We start from the raw sequence: 26134 nt of genomic DNA, 5'->3' as shown, positions 1-26134 counted from the left end.
TGTCCTGCAATTTTTCGAGCACGTTAATTCTCCTTGTACGAATAAAGCGCTGGGCAATTAGACTAGCGATGAAGATCACCACTAGCACGGGGTAGTTCTTCTCGCAAAACGTCCTTGTCAAGCGCAATAGATACTCGATTCTCTGGCGGATATATGCGATGCTGTTCCTCTCATTCTGACGTGAGGGTTGGTTTCTTTCTAATCTCTCGAGCTCAGCACTGTTTTCGTGCTCTCTTCTAATTTGCTTCAACGACTTGTATTTCAAGTTGGCACTTTCCTGCTCAGCCTTCCTCTTGGCCTCTTCATCAGCCGCTCGCTGGGCTTCTTTGGCCTCCCGCTCCTTGATCTGCTTATCCTTAAGTTTCTTTTCCTGTTTCTTGACCTCCTGCAATTCCTTAAGTCTTTTCCTTCCTTCCTCTGTGTCGATCAAAGGGTTAGACTCCACAAGCGACCTTGCCTTAATAAAGTCATCGCTGTCAGGTAACACGTTGAAAACATACATGTCCACGAGCCGTTTCATGTACTTATCAGAGGCTCTGCCTCGAAAATCAAGCAAAGAATATAGAGTGTCGAACTGCTTCACCAAGAACCGCTCGTCGTCGCCCTTGATGTCATTCTGGCAGGAGTAGTTGACAAGACACACCTGGTAGAGCAATTCTGAAGGCACCCGTGCAATGCTGCCGTAGATTTCATAGAAAGCGTCGAGGTAAGTCGACCTCCTGAGCTTGTCTATCAACTCCTTCTTCTCCTTGCGAGATAACAGAAACGATGAGCTTGCGTCTTTCGAGTTCAACAAAAGCCCGAGCTCAGTCAAGTACAACGTGACAATCTTGACAAAGATGTCTTCATCAATTGAGCCCGACTTGAAGTTCTTATACGCGACACTGTGCAACTTCAGAATAAGCAGATACGATTTGTCGAAGTCCTTGTTCATGAAAAACTTCACCGCCAACTTGTAGTCATTAACAATCACAGACTGTGGAGCAGACGACTCCAGCAAAGATTCCATGGTTGTGGTGGACATTTTGAAGGTAGGATCAAACTAGTAACACAAGACCGAGGTATGATCTCCACACTTCGCACAAGAGTGCTCATAAAGGCGCGAGCTTTTAAGAGTGAGGATGGCTGCGAAATGTGAAAGGCAGAAAAGTAGATAGGACAAGCTTTACCTATAGTAAAATTTAAAAGAAAAAAAAAGAAAAGAAAAAGAAAGGACTCGCTATCTTAAAAAGAGAGTTCGAAACAGCATTGAGCAAAGGACTTAACTTTCGTTTTGTGTGAATTAGCCTCGGCTGATAATGGGAAGTCACGGCATTCCTCTGAGTCATATTACTACGCTATTCTGGAATCATGATTAGAAAGTCCGTTATGACGTTTGTATTCGTATAACTCTGTTGCATGCATGATTTATCAGGGAACATCAAGATACCAAAATCGTTATTGTATGCTGTTGTAAAGAGCCAAGGCAAATCTATAATACAGCCTTCATCACTGAACAGTGAGCAGTACGTAAGGAACTCCTTTCTTTGCTTATAATTAAACCAGTTGCAGTTGATAGCAAATATAATACAAATCCCTTTCACGGCGCTCGATCAAACACGACATTGAAGTCCTAAACATTTCATTGAAGTTGTGCCTGTTTTCGAGGTGCAGAGAACAAAATTATGCTAGTAATACAAGACCACTCAGTTTTGATAATCGTCTTCGTAGGCTGGGGGTTGCCACCCTTTCTCTTCGTAGTAGAATTGCCGTGCATAGTAAAAAATGGCTCCTATGACAAGACATCCAGTGCCCACCACAGGGAAGCACCAGTATGGAATGGTACTATCAACAGTTCCTTCAGGAGGAGGGAAGAAAGGCAATATTGCTAGAAAGATGTTGGTCACGAGGAATAAGATCACACAAGCCCAAGATGCAGAAAATGTCTTGTGATTGGTAGTAAAATGGGAGTGACCGTCCAGAATTAACAGGTTGAACTCGGTGAAACGTGAGTCGAAATCTTGTCCGTCAGGAACATAGGATAGCACTGAGTTGCCTTCTAAGTCTGGAGTTTCGGCAGGCGTTGGTGTTGATTCAGGAATGGTTTCGTCGTCGTCGATGACTTCTAAATCCTCAACATACTTCATTTTTCCCCAGTTTTCCTTCTGTGCGTTGAGCTTAAGATATACGATGCCTGCGGTAATTGCAACATTGATCCACGTGCCCGGGTATATGTACAAGTTGACAACAAACTCATAGACGTCGGCACTTGGCGGGCCCACGAGAATCACGACCGTCACGAACCAGTGCAATATCAAAGAGTAGTTCAAATTCTGAAACACGTTAGAGAACGGAAGATAGTTGTTGCGTGCGAGCTCCTGGTTGACGATTGAGTGGGCAAAAGAAACCACCATCACGTTTCCCAAGGTCAGCATGGCTATCATGAGCGGCAACATCTTCGACGTTATAGACTCACCGAAGATTTTATTGAAGAAAATCCCAGCAACAAGAACGCCGCTATTGAGCAATTCGTCTTTAGGAATCACAATGAGATAGCTGACAATGACCAAGAAGTATAAAAGTGTCACCAAGAGTACAGCCATGGGAGCTGCAATGGTAAGGACATGGTACGGGTCAGCAATCTCTGAGAGGACATAATTTGCGTTCTCCCACCCTTTAAAAGAATAGACGATCTCCAAAAGCGCCACTGACACCGAATAAAAATTGCTAGAGACTCCAGTATGAACAAGATCAACGTTATTCGGCGACTCGGGCACCTGGATAACATCCACAGCGACCAAGGAGCCAATGGCAACAATAAGTACTAAAATGACAATTTTGAACATGCCTAAGAAGTTAAAAAGCGACGTTGCCTGATTTGGATACTGAATATGAAGCCAAATGCAAACGGTGATGCACAACACACCAATGGTCTTGGACGTCCAGTCGTCCTCCCCCACCTTGTCTCCAGTGATCGCATACCAGATGTACTTGCCAAACGCAAAGGAATTGCCAGAGCTGAAGCCCAAAAACACCATCTGGAACGCGTACACGCATCCCGCAAGCCCCTTGGGCTGCTTGAAAACTCGAAGCAAGTAGTTTTTCTCTCCACCATTTTGAAGCGGGAGATTTAGCGCAAACTCCAAGTACACCAAAAGCCCACTAAAGATAATCAACGCACCCAAAACCCACAAGCTGAGGTACAAGGGCACATTGCCGTCACAGTACTTGAAGATAATCGAAGGGGTGCTGAAGAGGCCTGTGCCAATCATCTTGTTCGTGATGAGTGAGACACACGAGAGGGTGCCCAACTTGTGGGCCTTGCGCTGTTCTGACGGGGGTAGTCGTGAGTACGACTCGGAGCCTATGGATACCGATGGAATCAAGGTAGGCATTCGGAGAAAAGCGTTGATTTGAATGAAGAAGAGTGGTGTTGGAGAAAGTGTGGGCCTTATCGTGAGTCACGTGGAATTTGTGGATCAGGCCGGCCTGTACCAGCGGCTGCAAACTACTACTGCCGCCATCAGTACTACTTGTTACTGCTGCTGCTTCATTATACTCTATGATTATCTATTAAAGTTCTAGTGGGGGACGCGAAAGACATCGGTGCCCAAGTTGTTGCCCTTGGTGACATGGTTCACGCTAACGGCAATTTGACACCGCTGGAGCGCTGAAAGCTCATGCTTGTTGCTGTAGTAACTATGTAGATCGTTTTTTTCGAATTCATGTCCAGGTTTCGAGACAATGGCCAGCATTCGCCTCAACTCTATTTCCAGAAGGGGCTCCATACTGTCCAGATCCTCGGAAAGCTTGAAGTACACTCTGGTTTCGCTGTCTTGAGCTCTTTTTCGGAGGTCTGCTCGAGGTACACTGACAATTTTGCCCATGCGGAATTTGGGCTTGGCTGCCGTGACCTGGGCAAATTTGGGACCATGGTGGCTTGTGGCAAAGCAATTAGAGTATTTGTGATTCATGGAGGGAAAGTTGATGTTGAGCAGAAGCGAGGCGTCCAAGGAGCTGCCAACCACCTTCTCTATAAGGTGCACAATTCTGTCGTTGACGAACTGCACATTTTTGGCTATGGGGTTGGCCTTGAAGGCATCCTTGTACTGCGCCACCTCCACGTTGAAATACCTATCGTCGTTGTAGTATACCCGGTCGTGGTCCTCACTAGAGACAGTGATCACCGGCACCTTGTGGAGCTGCGCAAGCAATGCCAACGCATGGGCTTTGTCATCCATATTGTCAAGGTCCTCAACCACGACATCGTCATCTGAGTTTGGTGGCGTCAAGTGAAGCCCTTCGTTGGGGCCGACTATCACCAAGTCTGGAGCAAAGTCTGGAGCGTGGGTGGGCAAGATCTCGTCAAACGCCAACGAAAGCGCCTCTAGCGGGGTGCCGTCGACATACCAGAAATTACGATTGAGCGGGTCCTGGCCATAAAGTTCGTTTTGAACCGCTTGCAGTGAAAATTCTCTTTCAAGCGCATCAAGATCTCTCTTCAATATGGTGTTTTTGGCTCCTCTGGCCACATTGACCCTGCGTACATTCTTGAGGTACGTCTGGTGAGCAGGCAAAAGGTGGTTGAAGTCGCCGCCCGCAGCCGCTCCATCACCAAAATCTTCCAACGTATCCCTGTGCAATTCATGTTCGACAGGGGGCACCTCCGTGTTCGGGTTGAGAGAGGCCACCACCTTCACTGAGTGGCCTCTTTCTCTAAGCGCCCACTCCAAGTACCTGGGGGATTTTGAAACCCACGAGTCTGTTGTTGAGATGAGGATGTTTAAGGCAAGCACTGCCGGTAGCAAGAGAAGTTTCATGATACCTTTTTGTTGATGTTTGGCAGCGAGAGGAGCCTCTTTATAAAGGGAATTTTTTTGCACCCACATGGGCAGCCCGCGGAGTGCACATGGTAGGGGTGCGTGGGACCTCTAACAGATAAATTAATGCAAGCGCATCAGGCTTAGACAATAAGCGAGGATGTTCAGAACCACATGGGGAGAACAACACAAACAATTGATTTGTAGATGGCAAAAAGTGAGACTATTATGGTGCGCAGCAAGGGATAAATAAAACGTCAAGGGAGTGGGATGGAACTGAAAGTAGAGCCTGGATTGTTCTGGGAATGCGTTGGAGGTGACACTTTTTGGGCGCAAAATTTCATGCAGCTCGGTGAAACGGCCACGGGTTGTCATAGTGAAGGTCTGTCAAACGGAAAATGGGAAACATCAAACAAAGCAAACGGTCTCGAGATATATAATATGGGCTTGTGACCTTTTGGTGAATTGTGCTATCTTTTTTTTTTTTTTTTTCTTGTCATGAGGGTTCGTCTTCGCCTTGACGGTGCTAAATGTGACTAGTATGCGGCGCCAAAATAACACGAGAACGGCGTTTGAAGGTCAGAGGTATATTTAGCTGAGTGAAGCCAAAACGGAGAGAAGAATTGAGCTTATTTGCTGAGTTTGTTAGGATGGCCACGCTAGAAACTCTGGAAGGGCAGTCTTTAACTGGCTGATGCCGCCAAATCATTGAGAATCACTGAAACACATCCTGAGATGCTGCTGTAGTTGATAGGCTGGTCTTGAAACAATGAAGCCGTATTCGGTCGATGTGTGCGCCATAGAATTTCACCACAACTTCTCGATGGTTTTATTCTTATAAGGAATACGCTAGTCTGGCAGACTTTTTAAAATGCCAACCAATTTTCTGGTGATATATTCAAAAAAAAAAGAAAAAAAAAAAAAATTGGGCAATGATGAGCTAAATGTCGCTGGCTGCATCAAAGCTCCCAATTTCTGACTTACCGAATCGGCGAGTAGCTTGATTGCGGACTCTGCAGCCGAAGTCGCTGGGCTACTTATAATGATGTGTTCATGTGTCCAATTATGCCAGCTTCGGGGCCAATCCCATGTTCTCCTTCATGGCTCAATTCGACAGGAAATCTCATCAGGAGTATCGCTTACACTTCTATTCGAAGAAGCCAGCTTTTGACGATTTTCTGCTGTTTTCTGCTGACTGAGGGCACTCCAAATGCTTTCCCATCTTTGTTGAGCAGCAACTTATCACTTTACTCCACTTTGAGGTCCATCTTATAATCGATTCATCCACTCCTTTTTTTTTTGCCTTTCAATCACAGGCGCTGAAGCCTCTCCACTTGGACTAAACCTTAGCATGGAGACTTGCTGGAAATACCCTGGGCTTCTCCGACCCGGAGATAACGGATACAAGCACCAAGCATCCTCCTCTCACATATCCTTAATTAAGGTCTCTGGAGTTGACCCCTCCTCCCCAACCACAAATAAAAATTCCAGAGCATCTGACCCCTCATGAATTCCGGAAAAATTGAAATGATGTAGGTATTGTCTGGCATCAATTTTGCAACAATCACCATGTCACCTACATCACGTGTGATTATCTCCAGATTTTGTATACCGAATCATCGAACTTCTGTCCCCTCAAAAAACTCTACCGCATGTGACAACATGGAGACTATTTAACCACCGCATCTGCCGCTATTTTTTGAGCTCCACTATACTCAATCATGCCCTACGCAGTTGTCTCAGGCGCCTCATCAGGCATTGGCTACAACTTGGCCCTCATCTTGGCCAAAAGAGGCTTTAAAGTGTATGGGGGAGCTCCCGAGCACACGCTCAAGGCGATGGAACCATTGAAGCAGCATGGAGTGGTTCCTTTTCCCTTGGATATCAGCAAAGTCGAGTCTGTGCAAAAAGCTGTAGAGTTCTTCAAGGACCACTCAGGCAGCGACCAATTGGACCTTTTGTACAACAACGCAGGCATTGCCAACGGTGGCCCTGGGTTTGAGTTCGAGGACCAAGAAATGCTTGACATTTTTGCAGTCAATGTGACGGGTCACATTTTGATGACAAAGTACTTCTCCCCCTTAGTGATTCAGGCTAAAGGTACCATCGTTTTCACAGCCTCGGTAGCTGCCATTGTGCCTCTTTCGTGGACTTCCTTGTACTGTAGCACCAAGGCAGCCATTGACGCCTACGCCAAAGGAATCCGGCCCGAGCTTGAGCCTTACGGTGTGCGTGTGTACTCTATAATCACTGGTGGCATAGATACACCCATTGCACAGCCTAAGATGGGCGAGATCTCTCAGAGAGTGGCTGAATTGCCTTACCATATTCCAGGCCTTGAAGAAAGCATTCGTGCGTCTGCGGGCATGACCAAAACCGGAACACAACCGTTCAAGTACGCTGAGCGTGTATTGAACAAGGTTCTCAAGGGATACAGAGGGTTCAACATCTACGAGGGCCACAGAGCCGGCTTGCTCAAGTTTATGCTGCGGTGGTTTCCGCTCTGGTTACAGTATTTTCTCATTGGGTCATTTTTCAAGCAGAGAAAGCCCTTGGCTGAAATCCGGAAGCGTTTCCGGTAGACTTACAGAAGCCTACGGATAATTCATCTGATATGAAGAAAACACAACAGATGCTGAAATTTGCGGATTACGCAGGTCTACTTCTGGGATTGAAAAATGCCTAGACACTGTCAGAAGAACTTGTGAGGAGGAGAAGGAGCCATGGCAAAAGAAAAGGCTCTCCACAGTCGTACGATAGACCTTAAAGCATATCATTTTCACTTAACTTCGATCAGCATTTTTTTTTTTTTTTTTTTGAGCTTCAAGGTAGTATACTTGGTAGTCAGTACTAGTGACCCCCTGTAGCGCCACTTCACAGATGGAACCCACTTGTCGTATTTTCGGAATTATCTTTGATTCGCATTGCTTTTAGAACAGTGCGCTTACAAACGGTTGCAAAATCCGAACCGCCCAACCATATTCAGCCTAGAAACCCATGATTTTTTCTTATAACAAAAAAGAAAGAAGAAGAAAGAAATACGTAGTCAATTCAAATCTCATGGAACTCAACAACTCGCTCTCTGCTCTTGTCATGTTCCCCTTCTCTGTTTTTCCCTCACTCCCTTTCTCCCCTATCACTTCATCTCTAGCCAAAACAGTACAGCACACCTACACATACTCACCAACGTCAACAAACAACGATCAAACAGCAAATCTTGGGGGCTCTTAAGGCCTCCTTTTTGTCAGCAACCTCGAATTCTCCCCACCTCAAAATCATAGCCCATGTTGATAAATATAGCTCGCTGGCCTCCTCTGCTTCTTTGATGGACTGCGCCTGAGAGCACACGAGTGCGCATTATCAACATTTATCTCCCTCGCCTTCCTTCTTGTTTCTTTCCATCACAATCTTTCCATTCCATGTCCTCGGGAAAATACAAGGAGCTCGACCAGACGCTCTCGGACTCCGAAACAGACGTGGCGCCGTTGCCAAAACCCTCGTTGCCCACTGAGACGGCCTCATCTTCTGAATCCTCTCTTGTAAGGGAGTACGAGGACGCCGAGCAGCCTTCCGAAACGCTCTTCGTGCAATCTGCCGCTGAAGGGTCGTCTGCTAATCTCAGAGATGGCAACATTGGCAATGATGAAAATGTGCAAAGTATGTCTCCAGGGAGCTTGGAGGAGCAGAGACTGCCGGCGCCTGGGAGGTTGTCGCCGTCACAGCGGCTCTTGAACGTGATACACTACCTATTCCCCGTGAAGCAAACATACCAGCGGCTCAACAACGGCATCACCACAGGCCGGCTTCAGGCAAATGTTCCCGGTCGTTTTGTCGGACAGGGAACAGATGGGGTGTTCAGAAACCTTATGGCGAAGCCGGATACGCAGGCGGAGATCAACACCCAAGAACAGAATCCTCCCAGCTACGATGAGGCCGCCGCAGATAGCACGCCAGAGTATTGGGAAACCACCATGATCAGCCCGATGTACGATAACGAGGTGTTTGTCCAGGGCCTACCTGTGGGTAACTTGGCCAACTTCGTGTGGAATGCGCTAGTTACCGTTGCCTTCCAGCTTGTGGGCTTTATACTATGCTACCTTCTTCATACATCGCATGCTGCCAAACAGGGCACACGAGCGGGCTTGGGAATAATGATTCTCATGTTCGGCTATGATAAACTCCCTTCGAACTTTGGCAGGGCCGACAAGATTCCTGTCAGATACGAGCCGGAGGATCCCAACATGATTGATGTCACCAAGTCACTGTCCATCAAAGCTGGCAGCAAGATTGACGAGTACCATCTGTCCCTTTTCAACAAGAACGATTTCCCTGTGTTGGAGAACACAAAGACCCCTTACTTTGCATATGGGCTCATTGCTTTTGGCATATTTATCATGCTCAAAGCCCTGGTTGACTACTACAAGGTGAAGCAGAAGGAAAAACGCATCTTGGCTCCTCAAGCGCAGACGGAAGTCAACTCCACTACTGAGCAAGTTGGCCCCACTGACGAGGCATACGAGGCTCGTTTGACTGCCGAGAGCTGAGCTGGTCTCGTTCTTTCTGTCACTTCCGTTCATTTTATTTTATTCGACGTCGTCTACGTAAAATCAATGCATCGCTGCGCTATTGCAGTCTATTATAAATATACATGGTGATACTTCCTCCTCTGGCCCCCTAGTTCAAAAGAACCAACATCTTCTCGTAGATAGTGAAAACAATGCCTCCACTCAACATCAAGCGTCCCAATCTCGGCGTGGCTCCTTTCCAGAAAGTAAGCAACCCTTCGTCTTTGAAGATTTTTACGAAGCAGTTCAACGTGGACGTGTAGAGCTTTTGAGCATCCAAAGACTGCATTCTTGTCTTGACTGTGTCAATAGGCATAGTGGTGTAAACTGTGACTGTTCCAGCAATGGCACCCACAGCAAAAGTAGCCGCCGATGATAAGGGTTCATTGGCTTTGGTGTTTGTTGCTTGCTGAACCATGGTTTTGATGGCATTGTACGAGCCTAAACGAACGGCAGAGTTGGCACCTTGTCTTAAGGAAACAGGAACGACACCGGCGTACATACCCTTGAAGCCCAAGTCTCTGACCAACTTGACAGTTCCAGAAAGCAATCCATTCTGGTATTTGGGCTTGGCAGTTTGCTTATCGTCAATCAAGGCGGTTTTAATCGCCTCAAACGGCGTCACCGCTACAACAGACTCTAACAATCCAGCACCCAAACCTGCAAGAACACCACGAGGGCCCGAAAGCTTACCATTTTTGTCAGCCAAGAGCGCCTTGATGGAATCGAAACCAAGGAAACGAACGGAGGCTTTAGCTGTGTTACCCACAATGAAAGCTGGACACCCAATGTACAAGGCTCCTACTCCCTGGGTTTTAGCGACATTTGCAATCAAAACCAATGGGTTTCTGGACGCCGTGGAAGACTTGCTTACAAGTTGTAGTCTTGTTTTGGCGAATTCAAAAGGATAAGTGATCACACCTTCAACAGCACCGGCGGTGCCGCCAGCTATGAAAGACTTGAATGGGTCAACCTGCTGAAAAAGTTAGTCGAATGGTGTGCATAATCAGAATAAGTCACAGAGAAGGATCAATTTTGGGAAACCTTTCTCGAGACTTCATAATAGAACTTTCATACCTTCTTGTCTGATGCCATGATGGGATTTTAATGAAAGCCGGTATCGGGGAGCTTTTTCGGACACAGTTCTAAGGAAAGGTGAGCGAGTCTGAAGAAAAAATTGTCTGGGGTCTTGTGAATGCGAATAGTGCGGCGTGCACAATCTGTCTTGTGGATGCGGAACGCCTAGTATTACTCATACCAAGGCCATGGTGAATATATCTGTGAAGTTTAATTCTAATGAATTCCGCTGCATTTTCTGTCTGTGATGCTTAAAACGCATATCTGCTGATGGTAGTATGCTGAATTTCCAAGTTAAGTAGGTCACCGAGATCAATAGTTCTGAAGTGTAGATTATACTGTTGATGTAATGTGGGCACCTCATTGTAACTTTAAGATGATTCTCTCTACTCTTTTATCGAAACTCAAACGTCCTCAAAATCAATCTCGTCATCATCATCTTCGTCTTCGTCTTCTTCTGCTTCTCTCTCAGCCAAGTGAGCATAGTATGCTGCAAGCACATCCTGTGCATCTTGTTCTTTCTTTGCTGCGTCAGGTACCGGTGGAGATGGTGAAGCAGGAGAGCCAGCGCCGGTGCTGTTCTCCTGTTTGACTGTGGCAGGTTCCTCCTTGACAACTACACCTTCTGACTTTGGCTCGTCGCTGACACTGCTGAACTCCTTCTGCCCCACTGTAGAAGACGAATGCCACGAGGGCAAAGCATTCTGTTCCAATTTTTGTCTTCTTTCTTCCTTTTCTTGTTGTTCACGCTCGTAATTCTCGTCCGAGGCTGTGATCGAGACATGTAAGGTGGCGTTGGCCTTGGAAGCCGCATTCTGAAGCGACTGGGACATCTGGCCACGGTTTTTGCCCGTGCCACGGCCTGAAATATTGTACAACGCGGTTGAACCTGACTGCGCTGGGATGGCTCTTGTGAGAGCAATCTCAAAGTTATTATCTTCGATGTTGGAGTTGTCGATTTTTTTGAGGTACCCAATGATTGGGTCAATCTGGATCATGAGCTTCTCCAACCTTTCCTGTTTCACACTGGCCTTGAGCAGCGAATCGTCTTCTACAAGCACACCAGAGCACTGATCACAGATAAACGAGGATTTGTCGTCGCTCAACAATGAAATCGCATCAAGCTGTGAAACTTTCCTCCCACACCGAGGGCACAAGTACCCGTGAGGATTACCATAAGCAGACATCTCGTCCTTGATGCTGGTGACGATCGAGTGCACTTTCCACTTGATGGCATCGATAGCTTCGGTGATATGAATGTAGTAGTATGTTCTATTAGCAAGTCTCTGCTGGTAGTTTTCTTCTTTCTGCACATGTGTCAGAAGAAGCCTATCCTCCACAAGCTTGTTACAATAGGCTCTGAGCTCTTTCCTGTTGATGCCTAGAAGATAGATCAAGTCGTCCTCGGAGAGTACCGAGTGTAGGAGCACGGCATCGGCGACAAGTATGCACGGGCGGGAGTGGAATGCACGCACAACGAATCTGATGAGCGACCTGGTGATATCGTCCATGAAAAAGGAGGAGGGTGGATGGAAAGGTAGTTTGTAGGAGAGACTAAAGTGCCTTTGTAATAAGGGTAGGTGCAGGACATGGGAAGAAAGTCGGGAGATGCTGGAGAGATATTGGGTTATTGGGTGGCAAAATGAGGAATAAAACGGATGGGATTGGTTTTTTGGTGTGTCCCAAAAATGATTTTGTTATTTGTCATATTTGTTTTTTTTTTTTTTGGTCTCTAAAAGTGTATGGAAACTTTAGCAGTTGTGCAACGACTTTGACAGTTGGTTGCGAAAAGCGCAGAATCAGAGAAGTATCATGATACGATGATAATGCTATAAAAAAGACAAGAGTGGCTAGAGTAATTAGTCAATACAAGTATTCACTAGCACTTCTAGGCGACTTGACACTTACAATGTCATTGATTCCATTGGTACAATTTCTATGCTTTGTAGCGTCATACTACAAAACTACAAAGCAATCTGAGAAGGATGGAAAGGTTATGGCTGTCACTTTTAGTCTACTTCACTCCAAATAAACACGAAAGAAGCCCTTGTAGGCTTATTTCCAAATTCGTCTGTATTTCGTCAATACCTCGACCGATAATTGCTCTTTTTTGATTGTAGGAGAGCTTGAAACCCGACAAACTCTCAAGGGTCCATAATATATGGCGATAAGACCTTCCAAATACTATGAAAAATTAATCGTAAATATCGCAACACAATCTGGGGCTTAAAAGCTCGAACATGAAAATCTAGTGCAGAGACACATATCATCTCACGAACTACACACTAGGCTCATACCAATTGCAAAGCCAATTGAGCAGGTAAGCAAGGCAAGGCTGATCAGTATGGTACCTTGAAAAACCACGATCAAGTGGAAAAGACGACGATCTTGCCTTCCTCGCCAGCATCGTCTCCTCACTCAGGATCAACTACCAGCACCTCTAGAGCATACAGAACCACCCAACCTGCTGGAGATTCACCTAACACAAATCCATTTCCTGACAGCACTCAAATGGCCTTCACGTGTCCTCCAAAAGTTCTCCTCATTCATTGCCTTCCACATAGTGTCGTCCACAAGCTCTCTCATTTAGCAGTCCTTCATTCCAAACAGGATAAAATTCCGCTGGTTTGTATGATTTCGGCGACGATCCTGAAACTCCATTCCAGGATCCACGCTTTGCACCGGTTTTGTTCCTTCCAGCCCAAGATCTCTTTTGTTCTGAATGGTCACGAGGGAGTCACGGGGGGTCAAACTCGACAAGGAAACCCATTAAATCAGTGAAAAATCAATAACATGTTTTTCATCTCTTCGATCTGGTCGACTTACCTCGAACTTGCCCATCAGAAGCCACTTCCAAGCTGAAAAAGGCTTCGCCAAAAACGTTTATTGGTTGAAGATCCCGCCTAGTTTTTGCCCAATCTATCCCATACCCTTGCTTAATCTGCAGTACATTCTTCATGAGCCACATTCCAGAAACGATTATTGAGGTGCTGCAGAACATTTGGTATCATCTCTTTGATTAAAGAGAACCTCCTACTCTTTTACTGCTAACTCTAGGAGGGTAACAACGCACTCCGGGTACTGCGGAATGGTTTTTGTGTCACCTGCTGCTAATAATGGCCACCACCGTTTGCTGCTTGGCACCAACGCCATGGCCGCTTGGTATTCTCCCACTATAATTATCGGGTGACTGTGAAATCCTGCTGCTGACGAAGTGACTCGGGGCTGCTCTCGGAGGGGAGCCCATAGGGATTCCTCTTCAGCTGCTGCTCGTATGGCTCGGCGCTAGCAAACGTGTCGTTGCTTCTGTAGAATTCGTCTGCCACATTGGGGTTCTCCAGGGGAGCTACTTCGCCTTGATCTGCTCTCCCAAATGACTCAGCTATATTTGGGCCATTCTCTATGCCATCGGCGGACTCCTCAGGAGTGTTCTGGTAGTTTGAGCCGGCAGAATTGGACTCAGTGTAGAGCTTCTCATTGTCGTGTTCGTGGTCGTGGTCTTGGTCATGTTCGGTGCCACTTTCGTCGTAACCAGCGGCAGCCAACTCCTTTTTGGTCTTCTTCCCAAACGAAAGAGTTGGGTGGTATCTTCCCCATATGAAACCAGGATGAAACGGAACAAACACTGTGCATGTCAAGAAGACCATAAGGGCGTCGAGTGTGAACAAAAAGGCTTCGTGACGAATCACATAACCCGTCCAGCCTTCAGCGAGCTCCACCAATCTGTAGATACAACGAACATAGATGAGTGCAGTAGCAACGAAGATTGCAGAGAATATGTATGGGAATAGCTTTCTTGATCTGACATGGGCAAAGGCTGGGTTATAGTTTGGCTCCAAGTGGGTGTACAACTTCTTGGCACGAGGCAAGTTGAGTGCAAGAGTGACGAAGTTTCTAATGGAAAATTTCACGTCAGGCAGGGCCCTGAACCAAGCACGCATGACGAAGTTACCTCCAATTATGAAGAACGTAGACATTGTGGCAACCTGGAAAGCAATACCGGCAACCATGATGTGGGTGCCTGAATCAGTATCCTTGTTCGAATCTAATGCGACAGCAGCCATACCACCGCCAACAGCCTGGATCACCAACGAAATTACATCACAAGAAATGTATATGTATGAGAACCAACGAGGTTTAAGCCATGAGTAACCTGGGCCAATGTACACCAACTGTCTGCCAAGCATGTAGTACACACCGGCCATAATGAACGCAGGGGCTATTGTGAGAACAATGATCTGAACTAAGAACGGATTGACAAGCGTTTCGTCATTAGCACTAACACTTCTGGCGAGGTAACCACCGAAATCGAGACCACTACCAATACCAAGCATACACAAGTAGTACCAGTAATGGTACAAGGAACCCACAAGCACGTGAAATATCATCAAGACGCCGAAAACCACACAAAAGAAAACGTTGGCGCCCATGTTGAGGTCAGCACGGTACATGTTGTTCAAGTAGTCGATCTTGGCGAGCTCGGTGGCCGCAGACATAATTACCTCAGAAGCCAGCAGCTTGGCCTCCCCACTAGCGGTAGCATAAACAGCTTGAGCGCTGATCACCGCAAGCGAATTGCTGGCGGCAGCAACAGACTTACTGAAGGCATAAAGATCACCATCAGCCGTGGCGGTTCCCATGGCGTGGGTGGCGCTCGTGAGAGCGACTGTGAGTGCTGAAGCATGTGTTGGATCGATCGATGTGAGCGAAGTGATGGTTGGAATCGTGGTGGCCATGGCTCAACTAGATGATGGCGAATTGCAAAAGGAAAAAAAAATGAGTTGGCAGCAGTCGGCTTCGAAAAAAAATAGTGGGATGAATGACAATAGAATTTATTTGCGTCTTCCTCGCGAATCTCCATATGTCATCGTTAATATACCCATGGTCGGATAACAAGATTGTGATACAGTTGCCATTGCGTCTCGCCCAAGCGATGCGGTTTAACTGAGGTGCGCAAACAGCGCAATCGGCTCAATCTCTCCAAAATGAAGCAAAAGCGCCAAATCACGTCTGCAAGTCAGCCATGTAGCGATTCAAGGCCTGAAGATCAGCTTTTTGACGTTTTAAATTTGCTTTATTTGGTTTTTCGTTGTGGCGAGGTGGACTCGGATAAACCGAGAATTTCCGGATAATGAGGCCGTTTCGCTTCCGGAGAAATGCGGGTTCCGCGCAACTGTGGTATAACGTTTAGTCAAGGAGCGCTGACCGGCGCAACAAATGAACCATGACTACGAGAGGTAGCTATATTCAACGGAATATCGTAGAGGTGCAATATATCCGGCGAAAGGCAAGCTTATCCTCACACCCGTGCCCGGCTAACGGTTCGGTAGGATGATCCGGAGCAACGATGAGTATTCCAAAGCCTGGCATAACATCCTATTGTTGTTTCGTGCCTGTGTACCCTCCTGCATGTGATGTGCAGGTCGGCTCTCTGTGGTCTCGGGGTGTTTTTAAATTTTTCTAACCGCAGTGGCCTGTAACATTGACTTAAATCCTCGCAGCCAATGATGCTTGAACGTTATCTCCGGGAGTTCGTTGCATATGGCTTTTAACTCATACGGCGCTGCCAAAACCTCGGCACCGGTCAAACACTAATCTTAATCATCCGCGATGAGGACAGAAAAGAATATTGATATTGCCTTCCATTCTGGAAAACTGCCTGTGGGGCTGAGTCAAAATGACTCGACGACACATGGGCCCTATTTGCATGATTCTTTGTCAAAATTAATTGATTCAAAAAGAAAGAAATGCAATGTCCGCTTCTGCTAGAGTTTGCGCTTTTTCTTGCATACATATTGTCCTTGCGTCACCCCCAACCATCGGGGGCGCTAAAAGGTTGCCGATTAGGCAACACCACCCGGTTTTCTTCACTAGGATGATGGTGCGCTTGTATACTTAAGAAGTGGAAGTTGGTGTCTGAGTGAGCCAATTCATGTATTGGCTGCTGCGGACTCCGCCTCTGCCTTGTTGGCGTTGTCCACTAGGTCTCCAGCTAATTGCTCACGTTTCCAGAACTTGAGCAAAAGGTCTCCATAATTCTGTAGATCTTCAACTGAGATCATAAGCTTGAAGTCGAGTAGTAGAAGAAACTGCAATTCCAAGTAATTGAGTTCTTCCAATGGCAACCCTCCAACCTTGGCGTATCTGAGATTTTTGTAGAAGATGTCACTGAAAAATTTCGAGCTCACAGTTATCCCCAGGATGATCAACCGGTGAATATTGTACGAATCCATGACAAATAGCTGCTCAGCTTCTCCACTGTTGTCGTCAGACCCGTGGGACTTTTTCAAATTATTGGCCTTCTTTGCAATTCGGTCAAAATACACTAGAAGGGAAAGAAATACCTCGTTTGTAACGGGACAATATTTGAGCACTCTGGTGAGGTATGCGTTCAATGTAATGCCCGGAATGTTTGTACCATGAAATGCAAGCACGTTGGCCAAGTATCTATTTTTGAGCTCGTCTTCGCTGTCTTGCTCGTCTCCAGAGGAGTTTGCATAGTCATCGTCGATGTGCTCGACAGTGGTATTGATACCGTCATCTGAATATGTCATACTGTCAACTGCATGTTGTCGTGATCTCTCCTTCTCTAACTTTTTCTTTTTCTTTTCTTCCTTCAATTTTTGTCTAATTGCAATCGTTGTATCAAAATGATTAGGGTGGAGCTTATCATTAGCCTCTATGATCTTCGTTAAAAGGCAAGCAAGCATTGTGATAAGATCATTGACTGGAAACTTTACAATGTTTAAATGTTCGTCGTAGCCGTTATCGTCTGTTGGTGGAGCCTCGGCATCCCTCTTGTTGAGCTTCTCCAAGTATTCATCATACGTCATATAATGGTCTGGAGCGAAAAAATGATGAATTTGACTGAAGTTCAGCGTGCTTCCACTAGGAGGATTAGAACTTAGCAGTGGTATCAGTGAGGGAGGCTGCAAATTGGAAGTAATTCGACCTGGAGAGTCCTTAGCCAAAGACGATCGTTGCAGGTAAGGATGAAGGGAGCGACTCGCAAAACCACCTGTTGGAAGAGACTGAGCCATTTGATCGTGGAGAAACTGTTGAGAGGTGGGGTGTTCAAATTGTGACTGATACAGTTGAGGAGTAGCTGAAAAACTGGATCTGTGGGGATCATGCGGATGATGAAAGACACTCAAGCTCGAATTTACCGAATTCATCAGAAGGTTTGTCGTTGGAAGTCCGTGTCCCATGGGAGCTTTGCTATAAGACGAAGGAAGAAAACCCGTCTGAACGTTAGGCGCTAGGTGGGTCTGCATTACTGGGGCCGATATCGCATTGGAGGTGACGTTGCTGTCGCTTCTGTCCATAAGATGAGTCGCAGCACTCTGGAAAGAAGGTGTATGTGAGTGATTAGAGGTATACGAAGACGAGATTATCGTTGGTGCATTATGACCCAAGGGAATGTAGTTCATGCTATTGTTCAGTTTGGGGATGCCATTCAGGCCGTAAATGCTGGACTCTTGAGGAAAGTTCGATGTGAACAGCGACGAAGATGAAGGAAAGGGAAATGTCTGTTGATGATCGAGATTCTGGGAATGTGCCACCAGGCCAGCCGGCATGTGCTTATGCGAAGAATCTGAATGAACATGTTGACTCGTGATATGGTCTGCCCTTGAAGTAGGGGCAGCATTTGACATCTTTTGCCCCGAAGACATCAAGTTTTTTGTCAAGTTAGATACTGGCGCTGCAGACTTGTATTGGTGGTCCAGCGAGGTGAACATGGAGGAGGAACTTAGCCCCTGGTCGCTAGCAGCGCCAGATTCGGCGCTGTGGTCATTGAAGCGGCTCATTCACTGGGATTAGTACAAGACTCAAGACAACATTCGGAATGAATTTAGTAGAATTGACATACCTTTGACAATGGCACTATAGGCAATTTAAAGCAATGAAGAAGGAATTGGCCAACAGAGTGGATAGATGAGAGCTGCAAATGCTAAAAGTCCTTTTTGTTGCTTGTGACTGAAAAAAAAAAAGCTGCAACAAGAACAATCAAGTATCTCCGGGTACTGCCGAAGAATTGTGGGCTTTGAAGGCTAGGTTCCGTTGAAATCAACCTGACGCTATCATCACCAATCCCGTGGTGTACGGATGCCCACGCCCAAATGAAAGACATACGAAGAGACAATATAAACTCAAAAGGTATAGAAACAAGTAGGAAAAAAAAAAAAAAAAAAGTTCCTTATCTACGAATTAGGATAGGCAATGTGTGACCTGATATCGTATCTTCCCCAGAGGTTTGCTCTGGAAATAGAGCGACACATTATATCTTTGAGGGTAGATTTCGCAGCCATCGTGAGCACCAGGGGAAGTCAAATTGGCCCGTGAAATGTTTTCCCAGCAGGGTCTGAGCTGATAGGGTTAACACTTTGCTATGCCCTGAGAACTTCTAACACGATGTAAGATACTTTGGCTAATTTTGACTTTGACTTTTTAGGGTGTATGGTCACTAGTGATGACCGCTGAGGTTTTGAGTGACTCTGTTTATGATATATTAAGTACAGGGTCGAAAACATCCACGGGCATGAGAGAGGATCTTAAACGGTTTATAGTTGGACTTCATCAGTCTGAAGGTCTCCTTGCCTTCTAGTAGGTTTTAAGAAGTAAAGAAATAATGGAAACGAAGTCAATCCTCCTGTCCCTTACTTGTATCTCGAGTTAACGAGAAATCACTCGTGGCCGTTGGTATCCAGTATACCGTTAGTGGCTGCGAAAAGTGTGCGAGGTTTACAAAAACCTTCCATAGCATGATTGACGCTTTAAACATCGCTCCTTCTGGAGACAGCTCACAAAGTACCGCCTGAATGTGATTGTCGTTAAAATGCTTCTAGTCTGAATATTTGAACGTCATACGACCGCCTATCGGGGAGCCAGAGCAAATTGATCAAGGGGTCGCTAAAAAGTGCTTAAACCTGATGCTTACGCATATTTGTCCTTCATCTGTGGGTGGGCCGAGCGACGTGCTTTTAGAAGAAGTCTCTAAGCAGCGAAGCAGAGGCAAGTGCAATGTAGCCTCTGAAATCGGACTCAAGAGAACTCCTGCTCCCATTTTGCATGGTCAACAGTAAAAGCCTTCATTTGCAATCTCTACTTTCAACGGCCATGTTTTGCAAAATTCAGTAATTACTTCAAAGAGAACGACAAAGTAACATTGGATCTATCAAAAGATGGAGAACTGCATTACGATCAATTCTCTCCTTTCATAGCTCGAAGTATTCAGAGGTCCCACTTCGCACTGCGCGCCTGACAAATCGACCCATTCCTCTTGCTTCCTTCCTTCCTCCACCGCAATCAACTACCTATCTCCCTTTCACCATTTTAAATTGACATCACCATGTCCACTGCATCTAAAGTGACCTTCGCCGCCTCCTGTCTCTTTGCAATTGGCTCCTTCTACTACATCAAGTACGAGCAGGATGTCGACCGGTATAACCAGAGGCAGGGCCCTATCAAGGACGCCAAGAGGCTCGCCCAGAGGAATTTGTCCAAAAAGCAAACGGCCAACGAGTTAGAGCATCAGGAGCAGATGGCTCTAAAGAAACAGTACGAGAGTGTTCAACCTTTGAACAGCGAGATCATCCGGGGCGAGGATCCGGAAAAATAACCCATTCTTGCCCACCTGACACTTTACATAGCATTCCACATCATTTCTTGTAAATAGCATCACGAATCTACGATTAAGATTACGACTTACGTTCATTGTCCGTGCGCTTGGAGACACCCGTGGTCTGAGTTCCCTGGTGTGGGTCCACTGGATGTACCATGATACACTGGGGACTTGGTGAGTCCGCTTTGCTTTGCCAACAGTATCATTGTCGCCGGTTCTGCCTCAGATGAATCACCAAAACGGGTCTTCGCAATGAGGATGTGCGGCAATGTGGATTTGCCAGGCCAGAACATGGGTCACTGTTGGGGTGGAAATTGGAGTAGAGAACCTCAGGCATCGACTTTTGTGTACTCTGGATTGTGTGCAGGTTCGCGCCTATAGTAAGCGTCTGTTAGGGCTGCAACATCTGCTTTCTGTGATTTCTATATTACCTATTCCATTTTCAGCTCTGCTGAAACACTCTATATAATAGTATTTTTTTTTCTTATTTTTTTTCCTTCTTTTTTATTTATCCGTCGACTTCATCACTTTTTAAGTTATCACTCCATCTTTCCAATGATCTCTTCGTCTGAGTCGTAGTCGTCTTCCTTCTTCTCTTCTCGCTTCTTAATATACTCACGGCTAGGGACGTCGATGTAGCCACCTACATGGCCCGGGTATAGCTTGGATATTTCGACCGCCAGCGGTGGGTGGTCCGAAAACGAAAACGACCGCTCCAGAGGGGTATGAGTGTGAGACTCAACTTCAAATCCGTTGGAAGTGCCAAACGAGTCGTTGAACCGAAGCGAGTCCTGCTGTTGTGGCAGAAACGCCCGTGCAGACAACCGCCTTTGCATTCTTAAGCTTGAGGGTTCCAGCTGGCCCTCCTCCGTGCCATTCTCGTTCATACCAACCAAAATAGATGCTGCTTCAAGCAATTGCACTTGTTGGTGTTTCGACATGACAAACTTCTTAGTCATCTTCCACTCGGGCGTATGTTCCCAAAGGTGCTTTGCCAACGACGACACGTGCTTGTAGCCCTTCCCGCAGGCTTCACAGTTGAGTTTCTGCTTCATCCGCCCAGACTCACCTTCAGATATACGTCTCCCCGCCAACCCTCGAGAGTAGGCTGGTCCAGCTATGGAGTGCCGACTGGGGCTTTTTGAGTTGTATGAGTGAGCATGTATTTGGCTGTGAAGGTGGTCGTGGGCATATCCTTGGTCGGGCCCAAGGCTCAGCGAGAGGTGTGGCGTATTGTTATGTCTCGCAGGGATAGAATACGGAGAAGCGGCAGAATTCCGACGAGTATAGTTATTTTGCACATGTGAGCTTGACATCGTCGAAAAACTCCAGACAGAAAAATATCAGTGGGAGTTGGAAAGCAAAATTTGTTCTAGTTGAACCCAGAAGCCTCGAAAAAAAGCCTCTATGAAGAGCTGCGATGAATGGAACAATGGCCCAAATAGCTCAGCGAATGGCTGACGAAATGTTGAGGTACCTTTGGCAGTTTAGACTATTATTTAAGCCCGAGGAAATCCTATTCCTTCTGTTTTTTGGTAAGTGATCGATGCGGATACTCTTTGGTTGAAAGCCTCAGGGTCTCATCGGTTTTTTGAGCTTTTACATAAATGGCAGGAATGGACCCTGCAAGTATGCACAACCCACCCGCCTGGTTCCACTTTCCAACAACACCGAATCACAGATGAACATAGTGAACTACCCCATAACTTTGGCTTCTTGGCAAAATTTCGCTCTGCTATAAGAATCAAGTTTTTAGAGATCGTTTTTTTTTTTTGCCGAATTTTGACTCCTCAACGTATCTCTCACTTTGAACCTAAAAGAATTCAGCGTCCATGTCATCAGCGTTAGTTTCGAAACCTGTGTCTTTATGCCAAAGTATTTCCTGAATCTGTTTCACCAACTGCGGAAGGGGCATCTTCTGAATCTCTTTAGAAGCTGCGTCCTCCTTCTCAAACGCATTCACCACATTCTCGGTCAAGATTTCAATTTCCCGAAGCTTGTTGAAGTAGAAGTTTCTCTCTGTCTCTAGCGTCTCCAAACTCACTCTGTTTTCACTAATTTCTGCTCTTGCTTGCTCTAACTCGGCTCTAAGATCTGCCAAACGTCCATCTTCGCCAATACCTCCTCTGGCGCTTCCCTGACTCGAAACTCGCCTCTTGGGCACGGTAAGCGACGAACCCTCTCCAGCAGTGCCAACAACGTTGTAGCTTCCAGAGCTCACCCTGCTTGCTTTTGTAGCTGAGCTTGCACTCGAAGGATTCGACGTTGTGGTGATGGTATTTCTTCTTGAGTTGGGCCCCAGCGGTGTTCTGGCTCCTCCCAGTCGTCTTCTTGCCACAGCGTCGTACGCCACATTGACGTCCTTGTGTTCATTCCAATGTCTCTTGAACCACTGAAGAAGCTCCAAATTATCCTGAAGCCTACACTTGATGAGGCGCTCGACCTCGATTTGTTTCAGGATTTTGTGCTTGTTGAACGCCGCCTGAAGCACCTTCATGTTGCTTCTGGCCTCGTACTCACTCAATTTGGGGTCAAACTTGACTTTTCCCAAGGGAACTCCTCCGTAGATGTTGTCCATCAATTGGCAGTAGGCAGCGCCGGTACCACACTGTTCGACCTTGGTATAATTGAGATCGAGCGTGGCATTGAGCCAGTTGAGAAGTTCTGTTCTGCTTTCGCCAACGACCATCTCTGTAACTCTTTTGGGTGAAAATGGAGTAGCTGTTCTGGACTTTCAGCAAAACGTAAATAAAGACGTTACAACCTGTAGGACACGCGGATCGGTACAACTGGTGTATAAGTACACTAGGAATCAAGATTTAGCAAATCTTTGAGACATTGTTTCGATTTATCTTGACACTATAAAGCTGATATACTATAGTTTTGGGTGACACGTTTTGGAGAGATGGCAAATCCCTGGTGGTGCTCCGTACAGCGTTATGGCTGCGAAATCATGGTGTGTACAGCTAATGATAACAGATGCTAACGTCATGACGATAATAATTGGGTGAACTATTAAGCTCTATCTTTAAATTGTATAAATATTTGTTGTGAGACTTCACATTTTTCTCTTGCTTTTCCATATTGATCCCTCTTTTTTTTGTTTATCCGTTTCTAGGCTTAACATGCTGCGCAGCTTGGTCAGGAGTTTCCTTCTGAGACTACTAAACGACCTTCGTGACAGCTCCTTTGTGGGCTTTGGCAGTAGAACAGATGAGGTTAAGCTCTCTGCACTATCAAGCAACAGCCTGTCTGTACTCGTGGAGTCTTCTGATCTCGTTGACCTGCTGGTCGACATGGTGGAGAAACCTCGCTTTAACTTTCTCCACATCTTCCTGCGGGTACTTGCTGAGGGTTGTGATGATTCGGGGCTGGGGAGAACTCGCAGTTTTATGACACACCTCGTCCACCTGTCGCTGCACGTTGTGTGCCACTTGCTGGTGAACGCTCTGCATGTCCATCATAAATGCTTCACCCGAAGGAGGTGAATTAGCTCCCACTTCGTTAGCTTTCTTGATAAATTCTTGTGTCACTTGCTCTCCGACCTCATGGATCTGCTTCACGCTTTCTCTCTTCTCCTCCTCGCTAAAAGTCACAGGCACGGATTCAATCGCCTCTTGCGATCCGTTACCACTCAGGCCCCCGTGTAGGCTGAGATTCTGATAGCTTTCAGATATACTCTTGTCGCCGTAGCTGCCATCTTTTGAGAAGTCTCCCCTCTTCGAAGCTCCGTCGGGATTCTCCGCCTCCAGGTCTGGCTCATCTTCTTCTTCAGAGCTCACATCGTACGCGAGAATGGCATGCAGCTTCACTCCCGAGGGCTCCTTGGCGCCTTCAAAAAAAGTGCCGAATTTCCAGAGGTGGTATTGCACCACAGACTCAAACGCAGCCTTGTCTGAACGGAACAAGTTGGCCAGGTCAATATTGAGCGGCGAGTCGGGCTCCGGGTCGTCTATAAGCATCAAGATCGCCACCACAACGTGCTCCAAGTTCCACGCCGGCAGCCAACTCTCGTCTTTTAAAATGTCGAGGCAAATCTCCCCTGTTTCGATGTTGATGTTCGGGTGACAGATGGGTGTCTTTCTTGAAAAATACACTTTTGGCGGCTTATTTGGATATTGATCGCTCACAGTGATGTCAAGCGTCCACTGCCCGTTGTAATAGTAAGGGCTATCAGCTTTCGTCGGTTTGGCGATAATTGCACTCCACTCGTAAAGAGAGTCGTCGGTTAAAGGCTCTATGCTCATGATTTGAGCATTTGTCAACGACGGGTGGTGCTTATTTAGCTGCTTGAGCTCCTTTAAAAGACGCTTCTGGGACATGGTATTGGAGGTACGATTTAGTGATTCGAGATTTTAGTGTTGAACGTTGCAGCAGTACTACGTTTATAAAAGTAATACATGTGAGATATACTCACTATGACTCTGCGCAGGTTGACGTCAGCAGAGGCAGCAAGAAAAAGAAATGTGCCGCAAGAGGTCTACACCATGGGCCGAATTTCTTTTATATGAATAATATTTGATATTTTTGGAAAATAAAGGAGAACATTTGCATTTCTGGAATTCTTAGGTAACCCGGAATTGAAGTGAGATTATCATGAAATATCAGCCCATTTCATTGTTCTCGTATTCCTGGCAGATTGCGAATTTGCGAGTAATCCAGCTGGCCAACCTCGAGATCAAAAAAAAAGTTGGAAGTGGAATGGTGGCTTTGACCCGGACAAATCGCCGTTTCCACGTCATTTGAGCACAAAACCTTTGAAGTGAACTCGTGAATTACGAGTTGAAGGTCACGGTGGGTTTTTGACATGAGGTGACAAAGCCGACGGCCGTTGATTGAGTGATGGACCTTATCAAATAGTCAGCACGATACCCTTATTATAGGTTGCTCGAGGTGTTTTATTTGATGGCTTAAGTGATTTTGCGGTAACGATTCCGTGGCTGTATTGAAGAAGCTAGAGGGAAGCACCTTGCTGGTTTTTCGCAGCCATTTGCGGATGGTTTCAAGACCCTAGAGGGCAATATGGAGTCAGCAGAAGGACAAGAGTTGGAATTGGTCAACCTATATCACCATAGATTTCCCTGAGCATTGGCGATACGCTTGCCTTGCCCCGAATATTAATTACTGTTCACAGGGAGTCTTCCTGATCTAGATAATTCTCTCTCGAACAAGTTATCACGACAAGGAGGTCGAAGGTATTCAAAAGGGAAGTGCAGAAACTCACTATGTCTTGGCTGCCTTACTATGGTCATAGCACAGGAGCGTTTCTGGCAGGCCCATAGTGGATATCACCTTCTGCTCGCGTACTAGGTATTTTGATGTCTACAGCTTCCTGAGAGTTTACCCATTCATGAAAAGACGGAACTACCGTCAATGAAGCTTCACGCTTACGTTTAAAGATCCAATGATTCATTTCGGCAAATCAACGATCTGAATTCTGACTGACATGCCTCACATGGAGTACACTTCTCAACAATGACGGTCGCATTTTAGCTTCAAAGCTAAACCTCTTATTTGGCGTCATTGGTATCTGTCTCTACATAATCCGGCTGAGCAATTGATCTGTCTCAATGCCTTTATTGTCCCTACACATGGCAATTGATTGCCTTTGACATTCCATGACTTGATTTACCGTAAACACAGATGTTCACTACATAAATTCATTAGCATCGAGCAAATATCCTTAGTTCTTGAAGTTCTTGAGGTCCTTCTCGAGCTTGTCGACAACCTTCTTCTGCTCTTCCAATCTCTCCTTCAACTTCTTCAATTGTTCAGCCTCGTGCTTCTTAATGTAGGCACCCTCCTGGGCGTTCTCCCTGTCCTTGAACGAGTCGGTTCTGCTTGGGCCCTCCACCATGGCTCTTCTAGAGATAGAGAAAGCTCTGACGGACTTGGTAGCGTTTCTGGTGGCCAATTGTCTCAACATTGTTGTACTTAATGTAATGTGGTGAATAGTATTGCTAGTGAAATGAGTGTCCTTCGCACCAGAGGTTTTTATTGGTGACTAGAGCGTGTGCAGGCACTCACGACTGCCCGCTTCCACACTCCCGTGCTCCAGTACCCCGGATATG

At 46.2% G+C, this 26134-nt stretch overlaps 14 protein-coding genes across 14 annotated transcripts; 3 read left to right on the top strand and 11 right to left on the bottom strand. All coding sequences in view use genetic code 12, as the record gives it.

The window, feature by feature from the left end:
• Positions 1 to 23: 23 nt before the first annotated feature.
• Positions 24 to 1024, bottom strand: CJI96_0001932 (uncharacterized protein; the record flags this gene model as incomplete). Its single annotated transcript, XM_054702069.1, has 2 exons — positions 24 to 29; positions 80 to 1024. 2 exons carry the CDS (start codon positions 1022 to 1024, stop codon positions 24 to 26), a joined length of 951 nt encoding a protein of 316 aa, XP_054558044.1.
• A 661-nt stretch (positions 1025 to 1685) lies between these two features.
• On the bottom strand, positions 1686 to 3374 carry CJI96_0001931 (uncharacterized protein; the record flags this gene model as incomplete). The annotated part of the gene is made up of 1 exon (XM_029035593.1): positions 1686 to 3374. The coding sequence occupies one exon, from the start codon at positions 3372 to 3374 to the stop codon at positions 1686 to 1688; it is 1689 nt and encodes a 562-aa protein (XP_028890835.1).
• A 186-nt stretch (positions 3375 to 3560) lies between these two features.
• On the bottom strand, positions 3561 to 4799 carry CJI96_0001930 (uncharacterized protein; the record flags this gene model as incomplete). Its single annotated transcript, XM_029035594.2, has 1 exon — positions 3561 to 4799. One exon carries the CDS (start codon positions 4797 to 4799, stop codon positions 3561 to 3563), a length of 1239 nt encoding a protein of 412 aa, XP_028890836.2.
• A 1721-nt stretch (positions 4800 to 6520) lies between these two features.
• On the top strand, positions 6521 to 7381 carry CJI96_0001929 (uncharacterized protein; the record flags this gene model as incomplete). The annotated part of the gene is made up of 1 exon (XM_029035595.1): positions 6521 to 7381. The coding sequence occupies one exon, from the start codon at positions 6521 to 6523 to the stop codon at positions 7379 to 7381; it is 861 nt and encodes a 286-aa protein (XP_028890837.1).
• An 837-nt stretch (positions 7382 to 8218) lies between these two features.
• On the top strand, positions 8219 to 9343 carry CJI96_0001928 (uncharacterized protein; the record flags this gene model as incomplete). Its single annotated transcript, XM_029035596.2, has 1 exon — positions 8219 to 9343. The coding sequence occupies one exon, from the start codon at positions 8219 to 8221 to the stop codon at positions 9341 to 9343; it is 1125 nt and encodes a 374-aa protein (XP_028890838.1).
• Positions 9344 to 9473: 130 nt separating this feature from the next.
• On the bottom strand, positions 9474 to 10459 carry CTP1 (Ctp1p; the record flags this gene model as incomplete). The annotated part of the gene is made up of 2 exons (XM_029035597.2): positions 9474 to 10340; positions 10442 to 10459. 2 exons carry the CDS (start codon positions 10457 to 10459, stop codon positions 9474 to 9476), a joined length of 885 nt encoding a protein of 294 aa, XP_028890839.2.
• Positions 10460 to 10845: 386 nt separating this feature from the next.
• Positions 10846 to 11952, bottom strand: TFA1 (transcription factor TFIIE subunit TFA1; the record flags this gene model as incomplete). Its single annotated transcript, XM_029035598.2, has 1 exon — positions 10846 to 11952. The coding sequence occupies one exon, from the start codon at positions 11950 to 11952 to the stop codon at positions 10846 to 10848; it is 1107 nt and encodes a 368-aa protein (XP_028890840.2).
• Positions 11953 to 13620: 1668 nt separating this feature from the next.
• CJI96_0001925 (RTA1 domain-containing protein) lies at positions 13621 to 15177 on the bottom strand (the record flags this gene model as incomplete). The annotated part of the gene is made up of 1 exon (XM_029035454.2): positions 13621 to 15177. The coding sequence occupies one exon, from the start codon at positions 15175 to 15177 to the stop codon at positions 13621 to 13623; it is 1557 nt and encodes a 518-aa protein (XP_028890696.2).
• Positions 15178 to 16371: 1194 nt separating this feature from the next.
• On the bottom strand, positions 16372 to 18180 carry PCL7 (Pcl7p; the record flags this gene model as incomplete). Its single annotated transcript, XM_029035453.2, has 1 exon — positions 16372 to 18180. The coding sequence occupies one exon, from the start codon at positions 18178 to 18180 to the stop codon at positions 16372 to 16374; it is 1809 nt and encodes a 602-aa protein (XP_028890695.2).
• A 1610-nt stretch (positions 18181 to 19790) lies between these two features.
• CJI96_0001923 (uncharacterized protein) lies at positions 19791 to 20060 on the top strand (the record flags this gene model as incomplete). Its single annotated transcript, XM_029035452.1, has 1 exon — positions 19791 to 20060. The coding sequence occupies one exon, from the start codon at positions 19791 to 19793 to the stop codon at positions 20058 to 20060; it is 270 nt and encodes an 89-aa protein (XP_028890694.1).
• Positions 20061 to 20602: 542 nt separating this feature from the next.
• On the bottom strand, positions 20603 to 21118 carry CJI96_0001922 (uncharacterized protein; the record flags this gene model as incomplete). Its single annotated transcript, XM_029035451.1, has 1 exon — positions 20603 to 21118. The coding sequence occupies one exon, from the start codon at positions 21116 to 21118 to the stop codon at positions 20603 to 20605; it is 516 nt and encodes a 171-aa protein (XP_028890693.1).
• A 758-nt stretch (positions 21119 to 21876) lies between these two features.
• CJI96_0001921 (microtubule-binding protein BIM1) lies at positions 21877 to 22752 on the bottom strand (the record flags this gene model as incomplete). The annotated part of the gene is made up of 1 exon (XM_029035450.1): positions 21877 to 22752. The coding sequence occupies one exon, from the start codon at positions 22750 to 22752 to the stop codon at positions 21877 to 21879; it is 876 nt and encodes a 291-aa protein (XP_028890692.1).
• A 547-nt stretch (positions 22753 to 23299) lies between these two features.
• On the bottom strand, positions 23300 to 24385 carry PEX4 (E2 ubiquitin-protein ligase peroxin 4; the record flags this gene model as incomplete). The annotated part of the gene is made up of 1 exon (XM_029035449.2): positions 23300 to 24385. The coding sequence occupies one exon, from the start codon at positions 24383 to 24385 to the stop codon at positions 23300 to 23302; it is 1086 nt and encodes a 361-aa protein (XP_028890691.2).
• A 1361-nt stretch (positions 24386 to 25746) lies between these two features.
• Positions 25747 to 25989, bottom strand: CJI96_0001919 (uncharacterized protein; the record flags this gene model as incomplete). The annotated part of the gene is made up of 1 exon (XM_029035448.1): positions 25747 to 25989. The coding sequence occupies one exon, from the start codon at positions 25987 to 25989 to the stop codon at positions 25747 to 25749; it is 243 nt and encodes an 80-aa protein (XP_028890690.1).
• Between the last annotated feature and the right edge of the window lie 145 nt (positions 25990 to 26134).

Source organism: Candidozyma auris, chromosome 2, assembly GCF_003013715.1.
Source record: "Candidozyma auris chromosome 2, complete sequence".
NCBI classification, from domain to species: Eukaryota; Fungi; Ascomycota; class Pichiomycetes; order Serinales; family Metschnikowiaceae; genus Candidozyma; species Candidozyma auris.
Note: the sequence above shows the minus strand (reverse complement) of the source record. Positions and strands in the feature narration are given on the sequence as shown.